Source organism: Tenebrio molitor, chromosome 3 (assembly GCF_963966145.1).
Source record: "Tenebrio molitor chromosome 3, icTenMoli1.1, whole genome shotgun sequence".
Lineage (NCBI taxonomy): Eukaryota > Metazoa > Arthropoda > Insecta > Coleoptera > Tenebrionidae > Tenebrio > Tenebrio molitor.
Window position 1 is genome coordinate 647852 of NC_091048.1, and position 23382 is coordinate 671233.

The 23382-nt window shown below is 34.8% G+C and overlaps 1 protein-coding gene and 1 long non-coding RNA gene across 2 annotated transcripts; both read left to right on the top strand.

Annotated features, from left to right (window-relative positions):
* The first annotated feature begins 5399 nt into the window (after window positions 1-5399).
* On the top strand, window positions 5400-12202 carry LOC138125962 (protein mothers against dpp-like). The gene is made up of 2 exons (XM_069041553.1): window positions 5400-5639; window positions 10777-12202. Exon 2 carries the CDS (start codon window positions 10784-10786, stop codon window positions 12113-12115), a length of 1332 nt encoding a protein of 443 aa, XP_068897654.1. The 5' UTR covers window positions 5400-5639; window positions 10777-10783; the 3' UTR covers window positions 12116-12202.
* Window positions 12203-18045: 5843 nt separating this feature from the next.
* LOC138126868 (uncharacterized) lies at window positions 18046-19379 on the top strand. The gene is made up of 3 exons (XR_011157996.1): window positions 18046-18554; window positions 18607-19031; window positions 19086-19379. It is a non-coding gene; the product is annotated as an uncharacterized lncRNA (long non-coding RNA).
* The last annotated feature ends 4003 nt before the right edge of the window (window positions 19380-23382 follow it).

Here is a 23382-nt window from a genome sequence, read left to right on the forward strand (position 1 = left end):
CAGGTTTTGTGAGTTATTAGCGTAAGTTAAACTCAAAGTCAAAAATAAACTGCGGAAATGTGTGGTTGTTCGGTCGACTTTTATGGCCAGTTTCCAATAAACCAATAAAACTACTCTTGAATACAATTTTCAGTAGTTTGAATTAAAGATAGTTATTATTATTATTATTATTATTATTATACACTGCCCGACAGACGAATCCAATTACGGGGCAGGAAACTTTACGGCGTTCAGCAATCACTTGAAAATATCATTGTCTTGTGACTCATTATAATAAGTGCACATTTGATGTAAAGGTGAAAACTTCAAAACATTCGTTCTGGGTGTGGATATGTAAAAAGTTCTCGACTGGCGAGTTCCTTTGTTAGGCACATGAAGAGAAATCTGACTCAGCAAGTCAGGACAGTCAATTTTGTATTTGATCAATTTTTTTAAAAAATTCATTGAAAAATTTCTTCTCCTGGTCTGAAGGTCTAGAAAGTCAAATCTTTTGAGTAAGTTCTGTTGAGAATAACCTCTCTCAGGATAGACACCATCAGTCTTGAATGCTAAGAATTTGAGAAAACGACGCTGAATAGTTTCGACTTTATCCACATATCTCTGATAACTTGGATCCCAAATGATGCTGCCATACTCAAGTTTTGATCTTACATATGCACAATATAAGAGTTTTAATGTGTCAATATTTCTGAAGTGCATGGAACACCTTATAATAAAGCCAAGTGCCTGAAATGCTTTTGCAACGACAACGTTTATATGTGGAACAAAGGACAATTTGTTGTCAAACGTAATACCTAAATCAACAACCGATTGAACTCTTGCTAATTTCACGTTATTAATTCTATACTCAAACTCAATGATGTTGATTTTGTGTGTAATGGACATTACAGTACACTTGTTCAGATTTAGATGTAATTTATTTTCATGACACCATCGACTGAGTTTGAGCAAGTCATCTTGAAGAAGCACACAGTCACTAATGGTAGAGATTTCACGGTACAACTTAAAATCGTCAGCAAATAGCAGTTTCAAAGATGATAAGCCATTGACTATATCATTGATGAAAATCGAAAAAAAGAGGGGTCCCAATACAGATCCTTGAGGAACACCTGAAGTTGGAATAATTTCTTTAGATTTGAATCCCTTATAGAAAACATACTGCTTCCTTCCAGTTAGGTAAGACTTAAAAAAAGTTAACAAAGAAGCAGAAAACCCAAAACTGTGTAATTTAGAGAGAAGAATATTGTGATCTAATCTGTCAAAGGCTTTTGAGAAATCCGTATAGATCACATCAACCTGTTTTCTTTCATCAATACACTCAGCTGAAAACTGGGTAAAGCAGCAAAGATTCGAGATTGTAGAGCGTTTCAGAAAGAAACCATGTTGGCAGTTGGATAAATGGTTACATATTTTAGTAAATAAATACTCATGCAGAATGAACTCAAATGTTTTGGCAAAATTGCAGATAAGTGAAATTGGTCTGTAGTTACTAACGTCATACTTATCACCCTTTTTATGAACTGGGGTTATATATGAATTTTTCCATGTTGAAGGAAAGTCACTTGTTTTTAGTGCAAGGTTAAAAATGACTGAGAGAGGAAATGCAAGTGTAGCGGCACAATTGGGCAGCAGAAAAGCCGGAATGCCATCGGGACCAGTTGTTGATTTCGGTTTAATTTTCTTTAAAGCAGAAAGGACTTGATCTTCGGAAACCGAGCCAAAAGAGATAATGTGATAAATTAAGTTATCAGTTAGACTAGGACTTGAATTAGATTTGATATAATTTACATTGAAATGATCAGCAAAGGCATCAACAATCTTGATTGGTGTAGAGAGTGTTTCACCGTTAAAGATCAATTGACTGGGAATACCGGAGGTACCTTTTATATTACTTAGAAAGCTCCAAAATTTTTTTGGATCCATCTTTATATCGTTTTCAACTTTTTTGAGATAGTCAATGTGAGCGGCATTGACTTTCTTTTTTACTTCAGCCCTAATTGTTTTGAATTTATTATAGTTAGTGATTGACCGATTTTTTTTATAGCTACGCCACAGTTGCCATTTACATTTTATCATTTTTATAATATTTGCTGTAAACCAGGGGGGAAAAGATTTGCTGCTACCACAGTGCGTTTTGGCCACGCAGGTATCGAAAACACTGTATAGCTTATTATAAAATAATAAACAAGCATAGTTTACATTGTCACAATTGTGAAGAAAGGACCAATTTATCTTAGAAAGATTATCATACAACTGCTGAATGTTAGCTTTCTTAAAATTCCATTGCTTATATTTTAAATTACAGAATGATCTATTAGCAATACTAACATGCTTCAAAGTTATACAGAGTGATGGATGATGCGGATCTTCAGCTGTGAGAATATCATTGGCTTTAGTAATTTCACACGATTCGTTGCAAATGATCAAATCAAGATAACGACCATGATGGTTTGGTACATTGTTAAACTGTTTGACATCGAAAAAGTTTAAATAGTTGTATAAAATTGACAATTTTTGGTCATTTCCAATGCTATCGATTGGTAAGTCAGGTGAGTAATGGGAGATGTTAAAATCGCCGACAAGTAAAATCCTGTGTCCTTGAATATCGACAAATTGGGCCAATAATTGAAATAAAAGTTCATATTCAGATGCAGAAGATTTGGGGTGCATATATATAACGAAAATAAAAACAGTGGAAATATTATTGGAGCATTTAATACCAAGGATGTCAGTTGATGACAAAGTGTCAAATCCTGCCGAGGACAGATCTAGTTTTTCCATAAAGTAATTGCATTTACCAAGTAACAAAACACCTCCTCCTGTACTTTTGTCCATTTTCAACAGATTTCTATCGCTTCGAAAAACTTTATAGTTACTAGGACATATTTCAGAATCAAGTACTGATGACTTCAGCCAGGTTTCAGATAACGCAATAAAGTCAAAACATGAACAGGAAATAGCATTGAATATTTCATTTAATTTTGTGTTAACTCCCCGAACATTTTGATAATAAATAGTAATTTCTTTAGCCTTGTTACTAGTAATAGAAGAAGTTAATTGCTATTTTTTTAGTTGAAAGTAATCTTTTATTTTTTCGAGCTCACGCTGATAGCACGTGCAGCGAAAGTCCCAAGCGGCATGTTCTGTATCAAAATTTGCATTTTCGTCTCTGTTTAATTTGATACAATTTATACATTTAAAGGTCAGTGATTCACACTCAGATATGGTATAATCTAATTTATCTTCTACACCACATTTTGGACATGACTTTTTCTGATTGCAAAATTTTGAAGAATGATTAAACCCATTGCAGTTATAGCATCTTAAGATATCATGAGCATCGAAGGCAAAACAGAAATCATATCCGATGAAGACTCCACCGGCTTTCATAATTTGATCATATGCAGATCGATGCACCTGAACAACAGCTTGGAAAACATTGCGATTTTTTTTGTGGGCCAACATTTGATTAACTTACACTCCGATTCTACGTTGTTGCAATCATTATTATACTTGACAGCATGTTCAATAAATTCAGTAATTTCTTGTTCAGATAAGCGCTGAGACATTCCCACTAATTTTACTCGCGGTTGTAACCCTTTCACTTCTTTAATTTCATAATCTTGTGATAGATTTTTACGGCAACTCTTTTGAATTTTGCATTGTCTTCTTTGGAAGAGAAACCGATTAATAAGCCACCGTTGTTTATACTCTTAACCTTATTTACATTTATTTGTTCAGCAGGATTTATCGCAGAATTTACGTCAGATTTAGTGCGACTGACAGTCTGGACAATATTCTTTGGTTTAATGAGAACTGCAGGTTCAGTTTTATTTTTTAAACTTTCAGAATATGTTTTAGAAACAGATTGAACCGGATGTTGAGATAGTTTAAATTTTTCCTCAGCGATTTTGGAAAAGTCACATTTTAAATTATCAAAAACAGAATTTAAACTTCCCAAAATTTCACTATGCTTTTGCTCTAAAAAAGTGTTCAAACCAGCCTGATCGATTGTAAAACATTTCCGGTCACATTCAGAACACCTCCAGGAGAGTCCGGGAGTTGTTTTTAAGAGCCGAGATAATTCAGCATTTATTTTAACACACGAAGGATGGTAACGTTTGTTGCAAACACCGGCGCATAGAACAGAAGCTTCTTTTTTGTCTATTGCTCCATGACAAGATCCACAGGGGACCATCATCTTGAAACTATGTACTGCTTGTCGCAGTGCTGTATAAATGTGAAACGTGTTACACCATTGACGGCAAACTTTATTTCGTACCTGTCTAAAAAAAAAAAATTAGAATTTGTCCCCAGACCAGTCAAGTTAAGAACAGAAACAACGAGAAATTGGCCGGATTTATTGTTACAGATGTTTCTGTCAAGTAATGTGATATCCATTAAATGGACATTTAGATTAGATTTTACAATTCTTTTTTGACCTAAGCGAGAAGTTCTGTGATTACTTGGAAGTACGAACCATATTACAAAATTTATGAGTAAGTTAAAAAAACAAATTCTTTTTTTACAGGTTCCACGATAACAAATTAATCCTTCATTAAATTGTCAATTTTCTCAAAAAAATTGTTATGTAAGGTCATGGATTTTGTAAGGTACTAAGTATTACGATCATAAAATTTTGGACATCAAACTTCTGTCATATTAAAAAAATTACTCTAAATCATGCTTTATTGAAACTGTCACATGAAAGATGAAATTGTTGTCAATTTGACACCAGTTTAAAATATATTTTTTTTAATATGCGAGTGCATTTGGGTATTTGTTTTATATTTTTTATTAATTAAAACCTCGTTCTATTCCATTTGGCTGATTTTTACAACTTTTTGAATATTTTCTCGGTAAATCTGACATTCACATTTTCAAAATTGACACAATCAAAATTGAGGTTATTAATACATAAGGGTCATTTTAGAATGTATGACAGCACGATGACATTAGTGTCCAAAATTTTTTGATCGCAATAGTACCAAATTTTTACACATTTAAGTACCGTGCGATCGAATAAAAAAAATCAGAGTAGACGAAAATGGTGGTTTGAACCAATCAAAGCATTAGAATAGCACAATCCAGGTAACTCGATTTTTTTTAAATTGATCGCACGTTAGTTGGACCATCTATATTTATAAAATACAGCAAAAAAAAGGGGGTGAATAAAAAAAGACGATGATGTCATTCTGCAAAAATACATGACGTCATAAGGTCGCTAATTAAAAAATAAAATTGACTTGTCCTAGCGTTTTGCTTGAAAGTATTAAATAACGCAATTATAAATTTTGTTCTTTATCCACCATATTGTATATTTTTTCTTCATTCACGTGCAGTTTCGTGCAAGAATTACGATTAATATATATTTAAATTTCCCGCCATCCCACGAAGAGCTAGACGCCACCGCCACTGTGGACGGACGCGAACTTATTTTGATTTGGATAATTTTTTGGTTTGAGATGTTTTGTGCGTTTGTGTTGTGGATTAAGTCTTTGGCATAAGAACATGTGCACAACGCACATATTTTCGAGAGATAGTACATAGTTCTAGCCATTATTGGCGTAATTTGCCAAAATAATTTTATAACCTAATTCACTAAAATTTACTTTATTTTAACTTCAACATTCCTCAAGGTAAGGCAGACGTATTTTGTAACAAAATCCCATGTTGACTTTGGGCGCTGGGTAGAGTGATGAGAGTAAACTAAAAGCGTTTTTTCGCGAGTTCGCGTTGATCTATCGGTAAGTCGGTTACTGTAACCACCTCGTTTTTGCGTGCAACGGTATTTGAGGGGAAATGATCATGACGTCATAAATTACGTCATACTAGTAACCTGTGTTAGGGATTTGAGTAACCTTGGTCGCAACGTGGGTAAGTGAAGTTGATTGAGGTTATGCTCTAAGTGAACTGAAGTGAACGATTGTTGTGACGAATTTTGTGGTGTCCTTTGAAAATCTCTGAGAGCATCGAGTTGGTTGAAATTTCCTTAAATAATAAGGGAGAAGATATAATACTTAATGTGGATTTAAACACAGCAAATATTCTTCTGAATGGTATTGTTGTAGGTATTTTAATGTTTGACTTTAAAAAGCATATTTTTCATAGATCCCGCTCAAGCTCAACAATATTTACAAAATATATTAAAAATTCAATCTCAAGATACAGAAGCATCAGTCTCACCTTCATGTTCTACATCTGATTCTTGTTCCACCAGCTAGAAACGATAATGATATATCAGACAAGTGCAATATATGGTGTTCAAAACGCCCAAATGCAACTGACCAGGAAGCTACACTTCTGTTTCTAAACCTTCGAGACAAATATGCAACAGATTTTGATGATAAAAAACATATAAAAGTCAGTTGTGGAAAAAAATTGCAAAAGAAATGGCAGATAGCGGCTTCCACGTTGGAGAAGGTAAAGAGGCTGTTGAAAAATTAAGGCAAAAGTTTGCCAACCTGCAAAAACAATATTTAAAACACATTCAACATGTAAAACAAACAGGAGAAGAAAAAAGAGAACCACCTCCATTTTTCAATGAAATGCACGGCATTTTAGGCCATAAAGATAAATCCAATCCTAAAAATCTTCAAGATACGTTAGAGGTAACAAATGACAATACTGAAGAAAGTGAAAATGAAGAAGTAAACCTTGAGATTGTTGACAAAAATGTTAGGATTAAAAATAGGTTTTCAACGCACAAGACTGTTAGACCAGCTATAGTTCATTTTTTAATGCTGTAGAAAAAGTCAGACAGCCAAATATACACTTTCAATAGTTCACTAGATTCCTATTTCAATTTTGTAAATTACTTCAATCCATGATGCCATATGCCACAATAAATGCATTAATGTCAATTTGTGTCACTGTGTCACAGGTATTAATTTAAAGGCTACTTTGGTCAAGGGTTTTTATACTTGATTATCGATGGGCTGCACAGAACAAATTATGTTCAACGAAAAAGTAAGTCGCCCTTATCTGTATTCGAAAAAACATGATTTTGAACATTTACAAACATGTCTATGATGAACATGCGGAACTTAAGGTTGGGGATACGGTTAAACTAAAGAAGAGCAGATGTGGGAATTGGATGTGCGTATTGAAGTGACCGTGGAACAACTTATTATACACCTTGGAGAGTCTGATGACGATTCGGATTAACCGGAAGAATTCCAAGATGAGAGTTGATTTTTTAAATCAATAATATGTCTGAGTTATCGTTAATTATTGTTTCTATTTACTAACTTACTGCTTTTTTATTCATGAATTCTAGATTAAACACATTATTTAACACGTTTTCTCATTTCAAATAAATTTTTTATCGAATGTCAAAACCTTGTCAAACTGACAGAGATTTTGACAAACAGAATTTTTAGTGGTATCGTGGATCCATATCAATTATAAATTAATCTAAGGTATCTAGGCAGCATTGATAACTGTATATTGGGCTGCCTAACTTTTTCTACTGCATTAAAAAATGAACTATAGTACTAATTACCAATTAATAAACCTGTTAAAAGAACAACATGCTGAAGATAAAGAACAAAGACAGAAACAGTTTTCATCATTTGAAAATATACTACTGAAGCAAACGGAACAAAGAGAACGTTTATTAGACCAATTTGAACGTTTAATAAAGCAAAAAAGAAAGAGGACCTCTTCGTCAGATTCAGAGTAAAGTTAAAAGTAAAAGTTTTGTTTGTTTTTTGTTTTTAAGATTTTTAACAGAATAACATTTTCATTTATTATTGTTGAGAGTTTATAATTTGGTTAAATATATTTTTGTCACAGTAAAATATTCTATTGATTAGTTTGCCAAATTCATTGCTACATTGTTCCTTTTTTCATTTCCTAGTCGAAATTCTTCTCTGTTATTGTTGATATATTCTTCTTCATTCAACATGTCTTCATATATGTCATACTGCCACTCATCGTTATTTAAATAACACATGCTACTGTACTGATTTCAATCGCCTTACTGACAGAATATGTATTGATATACTGCAGTCGTACCCATCTCCCCTTCAAAATGCCAAAAGTATTTTCAATACAAACTCTGTCTCCGCTTAGACAAAAATTATGATGTTTTTCCCTTCTAGTCAAATTATTTCTCCGCGAATAAGGAGTGATTAACCAGGATCTTAGTGGAAATGCGCTGTCTCCTATTAAGTGGTATTCTTCCATTGGGAAATATTTGTGCTTCCCAAATTGTTCTACATATATGTTGCACCAACGATGAATTTGAAAAAACTCTGGAGTCATGCGCAGAACCTGGGTATCCAATAAAATCATAGGTGAAAATTTTATTCGCAGTACAAATACCCATACAGTTGATGGAATGACTTTGGTATCTATTTACATAACTATCGTGCTGATTAGCAGGTACTTTTATTTTGATGTGTGTGCCATCAACGGCCCCTACAACGTTGGGGTAATTTGTAAAACCATTACAAATAACTTGGTATTCATCTTGTGTTTTGGGCCAAAATATGTACTTTCCCTTTAATTGTAACAGTACGTAAAGAAAGGCATTGACTAAGTGCATTACTGTTGAAGGAACTAAATTAAAACGATCAGCAATAGATAACAGAGTATCTTGTTTGGACATGTACCAGAGTAATGCAAGTAAACCTTTTTCTGGCGGAATGACATGATTTCCTCCCCTATACCTCTTCTGTATGAGTCGTGTCTGATCGTTTAAAATTATAATATGTAATAACTTATAAAAGGTTGCTTTCTGCATTCTAAACAATTCAAAAAAATGAGTTTCATTATAAGTATTCAACCATATGTTATAATTCACATGTTGTCTTATATGCGTTTCCCTAATTCTTTTTGGTAATTTCCTTTTCTTAAAAAGAGTTTCATGCATTTTCAAAACGATTATTTCAGTATCGTTCGAAAAAAACGAATCCATTAACACAAAGAATAAATCCATATTTGTGGCGTCTGCTGTCATATCACTGCACATAGAGTTAGAAATACACAGAACTCATAGAAGTGAAAAACTGAATAACTGGAAATTGTTAAACTTTTTAATTAATATTTTATAACAAATAACTTAGGGGAATAACACTATAAAATAACCGCTGCGTTTTCGCGTAAACTGTGTTACTCAAAAAGTGAGTAAAAGTGGGGGGAAACCGTTTCTAACCGAATACTGTTACACGGTTATTCGCGAAAAAACGCTTTAAATCTCAAGATTGCTATTGCCTGTGAATTTAATATTCGTTCCTAGTCCTACCCTCGCGTCGCGTGGAGTGAAAAATGTACTCTACTCTAGGTTTATAAACAATTCAAACAAGGTATTAACAACAAAAACTACAATATTCCCTATACCTGTCTCAGAAATAAGTACATTAATTTTAACCAGTGACAGTTCTCGTCAAGAACAACAAAATTTTATGTGTCATTTTTTAGAAATATAATTTTCATTTCAGTATTTTTCCCCCCATAAATTAACGAACTGTCTATTTACTCGCATTTTCTGGTTGTTTGACCCAATGACAGTGACCGTGAAATAATACCTACTTTTTGTAAAATCAACGCAAAACGTGTTTTTACAGGGTGATCAAGGACTGTTTAAGATGGTATTGGTAACACTGGATCGTATAACAGGAGTAACTTCCGGTTGTTGGTGGCTTGTCCTATACTATATCAGATATTTGTCAAATAAACCAACAAAACATATCCAGTTGCAGTGTTATAAATAACCGAATTTAAAAAAAATCTTAAACTAGCCGCTGTACTTAAGTTCACAAGAAACAAGTGAAAGTTTTCTTGCATTTGTTTTTTGTTCTTCGCTTATCGGCATCGGCGAAGCAAGTAATACCCATAGGCGGGTAACGAAATTTGTTCCAAATCTTTCAATAATTTTAACTGGAAAACTACAGTGTGGAATAAAATGATTTACATCTAGTTACCTTTGCATTACCCTTGTAAAAATACGAAATGCTGCTCTACAAAAAAAAAAGAAAGCCTAACCTCAAAATATATATCCAAATTCCAAATGTGATTTATTGCGAAGGGATGATATGAATGCAAAGTTGAGATTGAAATAAAAAAGGAGCTAACAAAAGCAAGTCACAGCTAGTGTTGAAAGTGGCCACCAACGTTTGTTAATTCAATTTAGTAAATTGTAACAATTGTCAATTCGATTGATGACATTTGTTGACAGAACTAATAGCCGAAGCACTTCGAAAAAAAAAGTAGAGCGGTACAGGAAAATTTACATGTGCAAAAATTCCAAAGGTAACTACATAGATGTAAATAATTTTATTCCACCCTGTATGAGGTTTAGGAAAAAAATATATTTAAATATATTGTTGCTATTAAAGAGTTCTGTTACCAGTTAAAATTAATGTATTTATTTCTGAGACACGTTGTATAAACTACCCTTGAATAAACAACTAAAGGAATGGTTTTTGTGAGCTTTTCTGATGTAGTACTAAACTTTGTGTGAACTATGAAGTTTTTAAGACTTTGTGAATTTATGTTACACCCCCGCCCAAGAGCTTTAGCCCAACACAATCCTGGAATTCAGCGGCTTTTTTTTTCAATAACTGGATGATCTCTCATTTCGCGAAAAATACAAACTTACGTTCGTCAAACAAACGTAGCTGTATATCTGATGCATTTTTACAACCCTCATTATTCAGTAGAATCAGACTTACAACGTGGCTGTAGAATATCATTTTAACTCATTTTAATAGTTCATGAGTCATCTAGTCGCGCGAAAATCGTCAATTTAGGTGTATTTAATCGTTTCAGTGCCATAATGGAAACAGACGAGGGGGAATCGTCCAATAGTGGATCGATATCAACTCTTTTTTCATTTACTAGTCCAGCAGTAAAGAAGTTACTGGGATGGAAACAAGGAGATGAAGATGAAAGGTGGGCTGAGAAAGCCATAGATTCTCTTGTTAAAAAATTAAAGAAGCAGAAAGGAGGAATCGAAGATTTGAAGCGAGCTCTATCTTGCCCTGACACTCTGAGCAATTGCGTGACGATACCGAGGAGTCTAGACGGTCGGCTTCAGGTGTCGCACAAAAAGGGATTCCCTCACGTGATTTATTGTAGAGTTTGGAGGTGGCCCGATTTGCAGAATCATCACGAGTTGAAGCCTATCGAACACTGCAAGTTTCCTTTCTCGGCGAAACAAAAGGAAGTGTGCATTAATCCTTATCATTACAAGAGAGTCGAGAGTCAAGTTTTACCCCCCGTTTTGGTCCCCAGATATAACGATTTCGTCCCGGGGCATTCGCTGCTACCGTCTCAGGAACGAATAGAACCTAATGTGCCCAATAGTGTTGGCTACTCAACTAACGCTTTCAATGCAAACAATATGTGTCCCAGCTCCCTCTTATCCAACACCTCTAGTTCCGGGATCGTCACGGCAAACACCTTTCAATCACCTTACGCGAATCTCGCCGAGATTCCACCCCTGTCTCACAGTCCCACCAACGAAAATATCAATAACATTGCTTCACAACTGGAGCTGAACACGGACGTGCCACCCTTCTGGGCGTCGATCGCCTACTACGAGCTCAATTGCCGCGTAGGCGAAGTGTTCCACTGTCATTCGACTTCCGTGACAGTGGACGGTTTCACGAACCCCAGTAACAATAGCAACAGGTTCTGTTTGGGACAGTTGAGCAACGTGAACAGGAATTCCACGATAGAGAACACGCGGAAACATGTAGGCAAGGGAGTCCACCTGTACTACGTGAACGGCGAAGTGTACGCCGAGTGTCTGTCAGACGCGTCAATTTTTGTACAGTCCCGCAACTGCAACCACCATCACGGCTTCCACCCCTCTACGGTCTGCAAAATACCAGCCGGATGCTCTCTGCGAATCTTCAATAACGCAGAGTTCGCCCAGTTGCTGTCCCAGTGCGTCAATCACGGATTCGAAGCGGTTTACGAACTAACCAAGATGTGCACCATCAGGATGAGCTTCGTCAAAGGGTGGGGGGCAGAGTACCATCGACAGGACGTCACGAGCACCCCTTGTTGGATAGAGGTGCACTTGCATGGCCCGCTGCAATGGTTGGACAAAGTGTTGACCCAAATGGGGGCACCTCTCAATGCCATAAGTTCGGTGTCGTAATCGTAGGTACCTACATATTTACCATAAAGAGATTTAATTAGAGTTGTAAGCGTTTTTTTAATAAAGTATGTCTGCAAATGTACAAGACCTGGATCGTATCTGTTACAAGCATTAATGTAGTTTGAACAGTCTTTATAAAGATTCAAAGGGCCTAATTCTTTCATCCCAAAGAAATCGATAGTAATGCTTTACTCAACAAAAGTGTGACCTGGTTGCCGATCTTCGTTGTAAACTCTGAACAAAAACAATTCTACCGATAACGATAGTACACAGGGCTTTTATACATACGTATATAAAGGTGTTTTTTTAAATGTGACGTTGGAGAGTCGATTGCGAAAGCACCACTCGTGGAAGCGTAAAATTTAAACAGGTGATACGTTATCCGTATACGATAGTGCATTCACAATCGACTCTTCAACGCCAAATTTTAAAAACACCCGTTATAGTCCGTTACATTATCGAGAAAAAAGTCACTTTCTCTTACTGGCCAATTTTCTTGCCTACAGGAACAAAATTCCGTATTAAATTTCAAGTCCTGGAAAAGTAAAATTTGTGAAAAATAATGACCATTCTCAATACTTGTTAGGCACACGCAGTTAGAAAATAACATTTATTGCATAGGAACAAACATTGTGTTAGATAGCGTAATCAGTTGGAAAAACAATACCGTCAACATTCCAACGGCGTTAGTTAATGCCACGCCACGTGGGCATCATGGTGGGGCCATGAAAATTTTTGTCGATGATTTTAAGTATAAAAACTAAATTATTAGTCGAAGTTAAATAAAACTGAACCAACTGATTTGTTAACTCCTTAAAAGCCCATGTCGTCATTTTAGACAGTATACTTGGACACTTCCTACGATACTTTACAGTTACACTTTAATCATATGTCGATATGCTGTGATCAATGAAGTTTTCGGTTTATTTCCAATTATTTCCTAACGCCGTCGATGGTTTCTGAAGTACCTACGTATTGATGGTTGTCCACTTCCACTCTTTCATCCCACATTTCCTGTTACACGAAATGGTTGACCATAGGTTAGGTAAGAACCCCAATAATCTATGGTAACAGAAACAAAAGCTAGCGCCATTCCACTTGACTATAGAGTTATAGACATCATGGGAGTGAAAGTGCAGTGGCGGCGCTCGGGTAGAGCACAGACTCAAGATAGGGGGTAGAGCGAGAGGAGCGGCCGCTCTAGGCGCCAGGAGGGAAGGGGCGTCAAAATCCTATTTTTGAAAATGTTTGTATTTTATTACCAGAAACTAAATTATAATTGATTCGAAGTTATCGACTAAAGGGCTAGGGCCGCCGCTGTGAAAGTGGAATAGGCGAAGTGGCAGCGCGAAAAGTGTGGCTGCCACCTCCGGGGCGAAACGCAAGAGGGGAATTTTGGATAGACCGCGCAGGCAAATGTTAAGTTTGTTCCTACAGAAATCCGAAACTATCCGCAACTGTCAGGATTCTGCGCAGTGAAGTTTTGAGCGTTCCAACAGCTTCCAGCACAAATCCATGAATTAAAAATCCCTTGTTCCAACAAAACTTCAACCTAGTACATAACTAGTCGAAAAAGTTTCTGACAAATCCCGAAATTTTGTATCCGACGCATGCGCATTCGTGTGTGTGAGTGAGACATACGCGTATGTACGTTCCCCAACCTTTCCCTTGCCTTTATCTTGTCAAAATACTCAAAATATAACCTCAATCATCTCAATATTTTGATTGCTGTCTTGTGGTTGTGTTGTGCGAATATTGTGGTTGTTGGAATAAAGATATGTAGGTTACGTTTTGGACACGTTTTCTAAAACCTACAAATGAAAATTGAAATACCTACTGAAAACCAAAAAAGAACCGCGAATATCCGTTCCGTGATCGACTGTGTTCGGTCTACTTCGGTAGTTTGCTGTTCCATCGGAAAATCCCGAACGAGTTGCAAATTTGTCAAATTTGGCGCACGCGCATCAGTAAAGTTGGAAACTTTATCAGAAATTAATTTGGAATATTGTGTAGGAACATACTTGTTATTGTCATCTTGAGTTTGCGACCTAGCATCTGCGACGTGACACAACACTTATTGTTAACCCTGCACCAAACACATTTTTCGAAAGCTTAGCTAGCTTCTTTGAGATTGCCTTTTCTACAATTACATATTTGCAAATTTTAATTCTAAATTAACAAGTTCCACGACGAAATTTCGATTTGAAACGTTTCAAGAGTGATTTATGAAATTTTTGGAATTGTTCCATTTTAATTAAAAATTCCGCATTTGGACTGTTCAACTTCAATTCTGAGCATTTTAGGATTGATTTTTACATGTGGGACGTGAAGTAAAATATTTACAAATTTATTAGCCCTTTGAAATTGCTTTTTCTGTAATTATTTGGGCAATTTGAAATAAAATATCTAGAGACCACATGTAGCGCCTCAAAATTGCTTTGTCAATACTTAATTATTTTTCCATTTTATCTAGAGAAAATAAGTGTTCACAAGTTCACAATATCATTATTATGAAGTTATAATAATGCCGATTTTGAATATATTATGAGGTCTATAAAACACTAGTGGACTTATGAACCCATAATTAAACTGTTTTAGAGAGAATTCAACAGTTCATTGAAAATAAAAAAATGTAATACATAAAATTAGAATTATATAAAAAAAAAAAACAAAAGCAATATAACACAAACATTAACACAAAAATTAATAAAATAATATTTAGAACTCTCCGTTGCTATGAAAAATCTTTAGTGTTTAGAAAAAATTTCGATTTTACCACTTACAATTTCAGTAACGGGAATAGTACCGCAATCTCTTTTTAAAAATTTTGGACTTAGAGAACACATTGGTGGTTGAAATTCAAAAAGGTATATTATTATACTCATGTTATATCGTGAGGAAATTCCTTAACATTGACACAGAACATAAAACACAGAAGAGTCAAAATGTGGAGGCGAGACGCCGGCGCCGGTAATTATGTTGATAAGCACTGCACTATTACTAGATCCGTAATAGTGTATGTACTCCGGCAAAATTGCCGTGCCGCCGGGTGTGGAGGGTTAAATAACTGAAACAGGAATCTCAGATGAAATCATTTGTTGAGGCTTACGAGTACGTTAACATTTATATTAAGAGATCAAATAAATTTTTGGGTTTTGATGATGTTTTAAGTTACAGAAGGAGGTGTTGGATAAAACTATGTATTACACTCGTGCCTTAACAGCAAATAAGTCACTTGTATAATAAATAGCTATTTTTCCTTGTTAAAAAAAATTATCGTTTTTTAAAATATTATGAGTTTGAGATATTATTTCAGTATTTCACATTTACACTTAATTTATTTTATCGGTTTTTTGGTATGTGTTAGAAGATGATGTTAACGAACACTTTCTAGAATATAACAAAAAAGATGGATTTAGTTATTTCATCCATATACGACACTGGTATAAGTGTAAGCAGAACGTGTTCTTTAAATTTAAAATATGCTGAAGACACATTGCCGATGGATATTTAAGTTAGATTGATTAAATGATCTTTGAAATCGTCCCTTACAAAGTCACTTTTCTTTTAATACTTGCATAATAATCGAACACAGAGTTCAAATTCTTAAATATATTTTGTGTCCTCCCGATTTCAGAACGTTTGATTTCGACCAGGCATCTTCATCAATAGCACTAATAGCAGTGTTATTATACAATTGTTTATGATTAGTGAAAACCTCACAATGTGGGCGTCGAGTACGTCAATTACTTCTCTTTCCCCGGGGTCGACAAAGAAGTTTACCACTGTGTTAGGGGTCGCGTCCCAAATTTATTGCAAATGTGCAAACACGAGCAAGATTGAACTTGACATACACTGGGATACAATATTTCAGATTTAAGAGTGGTAGTGGTGAAGATGAAATACAGAAATGAAATAGAGAAAAGTGAAAAGGTAAAGTCGAAAGAAGAATGACGATGAAGATCGAGTTGGCGAACGTAATAAACCGCCGTAAAAAATGAAATGCTTGAAGGACATTTGTTTGGCAGTAATCAAGATATGTATTACATACGTCCGTGACTGTTTTGCCTGAGCTGAATTTTTTTTCGGACAATTTATTTAATCAATCAATACTGTTTTGTCCTTAAGAATTAGGTACCTAATTGCAGTTGGAAGGTGAAAAGAAAGTTGAGATTTATCAATTCTTGATTGTTTTTACAAATCCATCATTTCTGCATGGTCGAGTAATTTAACTTTGATCGCATTGTTGCCACTGTACTTATTTTCACTCGCATTCCACATTTCAAATGTCCAAGTTGGAATAGTATTAGTAAAATTATCGATATTTAACAAGAACTGAGTCCGGATTTTAAGATTGTCAATTTAAAAAAAAAAGGGGCGGAGGGAAGGTTTTGTTGCACTTGGACGGTGCTTTACACCGTCAACAAATCCAAAATATAAACATCCAAATGCGATTACAGAATATTTTACTTATTCGTACGCTAACGCAACGAAAAAGTACATCATTCATACGTTTGGATTAACATGTACGGATTACTGCGATTGCAATTCGAGAGGTACAAACGAAGAAGAAGTTCACAGAAAAATTCAAGTTATAACAAGTGTTCAATTGAAATGTTCATCAAGTTGGCTTTGATTTTAATTTTTAAAAGACAACAACATTGTAAATTAAGTTGGTTAGACAAAGATAGCGACAAAGATCAAAGCCAATTTGATGAACTTTTCAATTGAACACGTGTTAGAAGGAATTGTAGTAGAATTATTGTGGAAGTAGCACTTTTGATAGATAGGAAACAGAAATTTTACAATATGTATGTATGTATGTATTATAATTAGTAGTTTATTTAACGAGTTCGTGTGTAAATTGGGAAAACAACTATACATACTCAGTTTTGTTGCCACAAAAAGAAACATCGTTGTAAAAAAAACCTAAATGAAAATGTCGCAACAACAAGACAATGATGTGAAAAAGACGATCAGTTTCAACCAGTCTAAATTTTAATTAAATTGTAATTGTATAGTCGCTGACGCTGACCAAAATAAAATGGTGACAATATTAAATTTCGGTTGTGTAATTCGATATTTTTGTGAAATCCATCTCTTAGGAAACAAGTGTCATAAATAAAAATTTTAGTTTATTCATGGATATAAATTTGAGAATAAAACGTTTTAATTTACAATCGCAAATCCCTGTTCGTTTTTCTACTTTAGAGAACCAAATACAAATGAACAAGTTTGCCGACAGTTTTCAAAAACTTACAATCATTTAATTGAACATAGTGACAATGACAAGATGACAAGTAAAAAAAACACAACCTAACTTTTTGTAGATCAATCGTCAAGTCAAATCAAGTTGTAATCTGAGACACATATGTCCCAGTTACACTACACAAATCTTTGAATTGTGAAACTGTTTAAAGGGCCGGCGGAAGAAAAATATATAGGGCGGGCAAGTACAGTTGCGGAATTAAAATTTCGGGCACTATTTTTCTGTCACTTCTACTGTCATCATGACTGACATTCAAAAATTAAACTTTTCTGTGTCAGTCATCCAATCAATTTTGAATTTTGCGATTTCAGTTAGTTGCACTGAGTGTAATTAAATCATCGCTTTGATATGTTGCCTACCCGTTATTATGCCACAAATGACAATTTTTGAATGCCAAAAAGACAAGAACATTACAAGAGTAAAAAATAAGGTTATTAATGTAAAGGTTGTTTTAGAGTTTATATCATGACATTGACAATAGTGCCCGAAATTTTAATTCCGCAACTGTACCTATTTTGGCGCTCCCCCTTACCGACACTAGAGAATATGATCTGATTAAAAAAAGTGCAAATAAATTTTAAAGTGCAATTTTATTTGCATAAAATCTAAATACTAACTGTAAATAATTATATTCCATGTATGGATTTAGTTTTGAGTAATGGTTCATGTTGTGTCACCAAAGCTAATGATATCCTTCTTAGAGAGGATAAATACCATCCTGCATTACACATCGAAGTTTGTGCTGAATTTTGTGAAAATTTTCCCACTTCTACTTGTGACAGCTACAACTATAAAAAAGCTGATTTCCGTGGATTGTATCTGGCATTGTCTCATGTTGATTGGACGGTTCTTGACAGTATTCCTAATCCAGATGAAGGTGTTGACTTATTGTACAAAGTGTCTACAAAAGAACATATATCAAGAGTCCTGTGGAATTGTGCGGCTCTATATTTTTTTTGGCCGAACTATGTTGAGTTGTTGAAGCTGGCAAATTAGATGTCAAATGACAAATGTCAAATTAATAATAATTAAATCTTAGCGTGAGTTTGTGAATTCGGCGTCTTAATTGTTTTGCTTGTGATTTTCTTCAATAGTCTTTATGAAGAGTAAAACGTTTTTCCGCATAAGTGTAAACTGTGAATACCAAAAGCAAGTTAGGAAGTAGCGAAGGTAAGACATTTATTTTAGCATGTTTACAGTAAGTAATAAGCAATCTTCTTAGTAAACCGCAATGGTTTTATCGCTAGAGCAAAACACCTTCATTGTGATGTCGTATTACCGAAATGGTACCCTACAGACGCTTGCAAGGAAGAATTTTTCGCAAATTTTCCAAATGACAACATCGTGGAAGCAAATTAATTCCACACATTAGAAGGATTGTGGATAGATTTGTGGCAACTGTTGAAAAAGGTAAAAGTGTAGGAAGAGCGCCAGTGAATGAAGAAATTGTTGAAGATTTACTCCAACGAATGGAACAAAGCTCAAAAAAATCCCTCAGGGAGTTATCACTTCAGGCTGATGTACCGTTAAAAAAAACCTGAACTTCAATTCACACAAAATCACAACACTTCAAGAACTTCGACCAGGTGATTCTGAGAGGCGCTTAGAATACTGCAATTGGTTTTTGAACAATTTAAATGATGACAGGTTCCTAATAATGAATTTGAATTAAACAATTTAATTTTTTAACTTTGCTTGCAGATTATTATTAGACATCAGTTTTTTTTTTGACGAAGCACAAAATTATAGAATATGGAGTTGGAGGAAAATCCACATGCATTTGTAGAAATCCGATTACATCTTATAAAGGTAGGAGTATGGATTGCTGCCTCACGAAAGCGTTTAATTGCTTTTATTGTAAAAATCAAAGAACCTGTCATTAATATAACCTCTGTTTTTCTATTTGGTACCACAATATGCTACAAAGCGGCAAAAATCAAATATATTCGAGTTCCACAGGACTCTTGATATATGTTCTTTTATAGACACTCTGTATAAAGCACTATTCTCGATTTTCGACGAGTTCGTTCCCAAGAAACGTCAATCACTTGGTTCATATCCGTTGTGGTTTAATAGGGAAATCATTGGTCTGATAAAAAGAAAGCATAAAGCATTAAAGAAGTACAAACATTCCAGGGCAATTGAAGACTACATTTGTTTTAAGAGGCTTAGATCGGAAGTGAAAACTAAAATAAAAGCTGCATATAGGAACTTTATAGTAAACATGAATGATAAAATCAAGACAAATCCTAAATGTTTCGGGGATATCTGAATTCAATGAGAAAAACAACTTCAATTCCGGCTGTTATGAATTATAGGGGATTAATAATCAAAGATCCTAAAGATATTGTGAACAAATTTGCAAAATACTTTTCTCAGTCGTTTAATAGAAACAGCATTTCTAGTATTAGTACACACAACCCAACAGTCAATCAAAATGTTTTGTATGTTGACCGGGTAACAGAAAGGGAAATAGTATTAGCGATAAGTAAGCTAAAGAACAATGAAACTTGCGGTCCTGATCAGATACCTTCTTTCCTGATACGTGACTGTAGACATCTGTTGGCACCTCCGTTAAAAGTAATTTTCAACTCCATAATTAAGTGTTCTGCGTTTCCGGTTAAGTGGAAGGAATCACGAATTTCTCCGGTTTATAAAAATGGTGACAGGTGTGAGATAACTAATTACAGACCTATTGCCATTATTAACAACTTTTCAAAAATATTTGAACTTGTACTTTTTCATCGCATCTACAATCATGTAGCACATATGACATCCTTCTTTCAGCACGGTTTTCAGGCCCGAAGATCTACGGTTACAAATTTACTTTCGGTAACGCATTTTCTCCAAGTAAACTTGGACGCTCGTAAACAGATTGATGTCATCTACATGGATTTCTCAAAGGCGTTCGATCGTGTTGATCAGTGGCGTAGATAAGGGGGGGGGGGTCCAGGGGGTCCGGACCCCCCCCAGAGCTCATCCATATACTTTTACAACTGAATAATACTCTTTCAGTATATACACTGACAGTCACAAAAAACGACTCACTTTGAATTTTAAGTAATTCATTGTCTTAGAAAAAATTTTTGGTATATTTGGTATATCATATTCTATTGATAAGTGTTATTTAAGTTATTCTTTCCCAAAGAATATACGACAAACAAAACATTAAACACAGCAAATAAGATTTTAATGAAAAATGATAAAATCAATTTTTTTACCATCAAAGGGTCATTTTTGTATTAGCATAAACATCAAGGCGATCTACATTTACTTAAGACCGCCTTGATAAACATACCTGACATAACCTAATTTTTTTTAAATGTCGTGTCAAGTTAAAACATCCGGTCAGTGCCAATTACGAAACTGACAAACACCAATATTTTTCAATTGTTTCATTGCCAACAGACTCAGTCATTGTTGATCACGCTGTATGTAGCAAACTACATTAAAAACCAAATTTTTATAGGTGCAATGGCGGACACGGAATTTTGGACGATTTATCATTCGATTGACATAAAAATGTAAAACTGGCTTTAGGTACAACTAACCTCACTTTCGATTTTTGTAATGATGATGCGAAAAACTTTCTAATGTCAAATAGTTTCAAACGTCAATCATAATGACAATAAAGCGTGGCTTACATTGACACTTTTTGAATTGACATAAATTTGACGTCTAAAATTCCGTGTCCGCAACTGTACCTAATACAAAAGTATGTGGACCCCCCCCCCCAAAGCAAAAAACTATCTACGCCACTGGTGTTGATGACAAGTTGCTCTTGACTAAACTGGATAGTTTTGGTTTTTCGGACAGTCTAATTCAACTTATTGCGTCTTATCTTAGTGACAGGGCCCTGTTCGTTCAGTACAGAGGTTTTAGTTCCGGGCTGTTTCAGCAACTTTCTGGAGTTCCTCAGGGATCTGTCCTTGGTCCTTTGTTCTTTGTTATATTTAGCAACGACATGACTGACCTCCTGGATGTGCCTTTTTAACTATACGCAGATGATCTAAAAATTTATAATGTCATAGAAACTGACGAAGACTGTCTTAAACTACAGCGCAATATTGATCTGATTCAAAACTGGGCAAGAACTAACAACCTTCTTCTTAATATTAATAAGTGTAATGTAGTAAGTTACTCGAGGAGGGACACTATTATCAAGTTCAACTACTCGATTGAAAATTCGGCATTACAGCGTGTTAATGAGTTTAAAGATCTGGGAGTTGTATTCGATTCCAAACTAACATTTCGGAGACACGTGGAATATGCTCTGTCTAAAGCGTATAAATCTCTGGGCTTTGTCATATGAAATGGGAAATTATTTGATAATCCACAAACTCTCCTTTGTCTCTATAAAACGTATGTAAGATCTACACTTGAGTACGCCAGTATTGTTTGGTCACCTTGTTACAAAGTTCATACTTGGTCTCTAGAAAAAGTCCAGAGACGGTTTGCCAAATCTTTCATGTATTTTTCTTCTGGTGAGTATCCACAGAGAGGTGTGCTACACGAGACCCTTTTAGAGCAGGTGCAGATTCCATCCCTAGCTTCTAGGCGTAAATTAGCCAGCATTAAGTTTCTCTCAGATGTTTTTAATTGCTCAGTTGATTGCCCCTACTTGTTATCTCAGTTTTCAATCAGAATTCCCTCTTTTAGTTGTCGAAAGCATGATACCTTCTATCTAGATACTGCAAGAACCAATCTGCTACAATATTCTAGCCTATATCAGATGGTCAAAAACTACTCTGATGTGGAGGGAAAGTTAGACGTTTTTTGTACCAACTGGCAAGAGACCAGAGCACTAAGTTCCTATACAACCTAATCGAGTTTCCAGTCTTCTCACCATGAGAATCAGTAATATTAATAGCTGATCTTTTTCAGTTGACTCGTAACTGGGTTCATTCACCTGTGAGTCAACGTTACAATAATAATAATAATAATGTACTCGTAATTATTTTTCTACCTTGTAAAAAATTAATTTGCGAGCCTTCGCTTCAGCAAAATCTTTAATAATAGATTCACAATCAATTTTGGTTAACATTTCATATTCAATTCAATTCATCGCTAGTTCAACCAGGCGATCTTGTAACATTGATGATTGTAAATACATAAAAAATATATTTTTTTGATTATCGTAATGAAAGTATGTACCACTTTTTTAAACGAAAAATCGTAATGAAAGTAGCACTTTTTTAAACGAAAAATCGTAGTGAAATTAGTAAGTATTTTTTTGCATTATTGTATTCTCAATTTGGTTGTAGGTCGTAAAATTTTATTGCATATTATGAGCGATTAACGGGCACAACGCGTTATGAAAGTCTCTTTTTTTCACTCATTTGCTGGGTTAACTCGGCTATGGCCTCGTTTATCAAACTGCAAATTAATGAAAAAAAGTATGATTTTCATAACTATGTACTTGCACAAATAACTATTTAATTAATTTCAATTTCGAAAAACTTCTTTCCTCTGATGCAGAAAAAGTCGTAAATTGTCACTTTGTCGGAATTGCCGGTCTTGCCAGCAATCGGCGATTCATAAAGAGAAAAGCTAAAGAGCTTCAATAACATTTTTTTAACCTGATACAACAGGATTTGCTTGTGAATTGTATCTATTTCGGTTTGTTTTATTGACATTATGTATTGACAGTTGGCATACATTTCAAATTTACCTAAACGTCTAGATTTTTGTAATTTTTTAATAATAAAATGGTTTTTTCGTTGGAACATAACATAAAAGTCATCAAAAGCCACCAGAATTTATTGCCAACTCAAACAGTAATTGTTGCTCACACTGTATAATGATTATAGAGATAAGGCCTACATTGCAGGCGGGCATCAATCCAGAGAGGGCGCTGATTTGACTCCGCTGACCGTTCACATAATACGAGTATACCTACCCAACAACAATCTAACTGTAAAAAGACCTAAATCTGGCCTGTCCATGGCTTCTATAGCATCACCATCGTAAACTAAACCCATCTGTACATTTTCAGTAA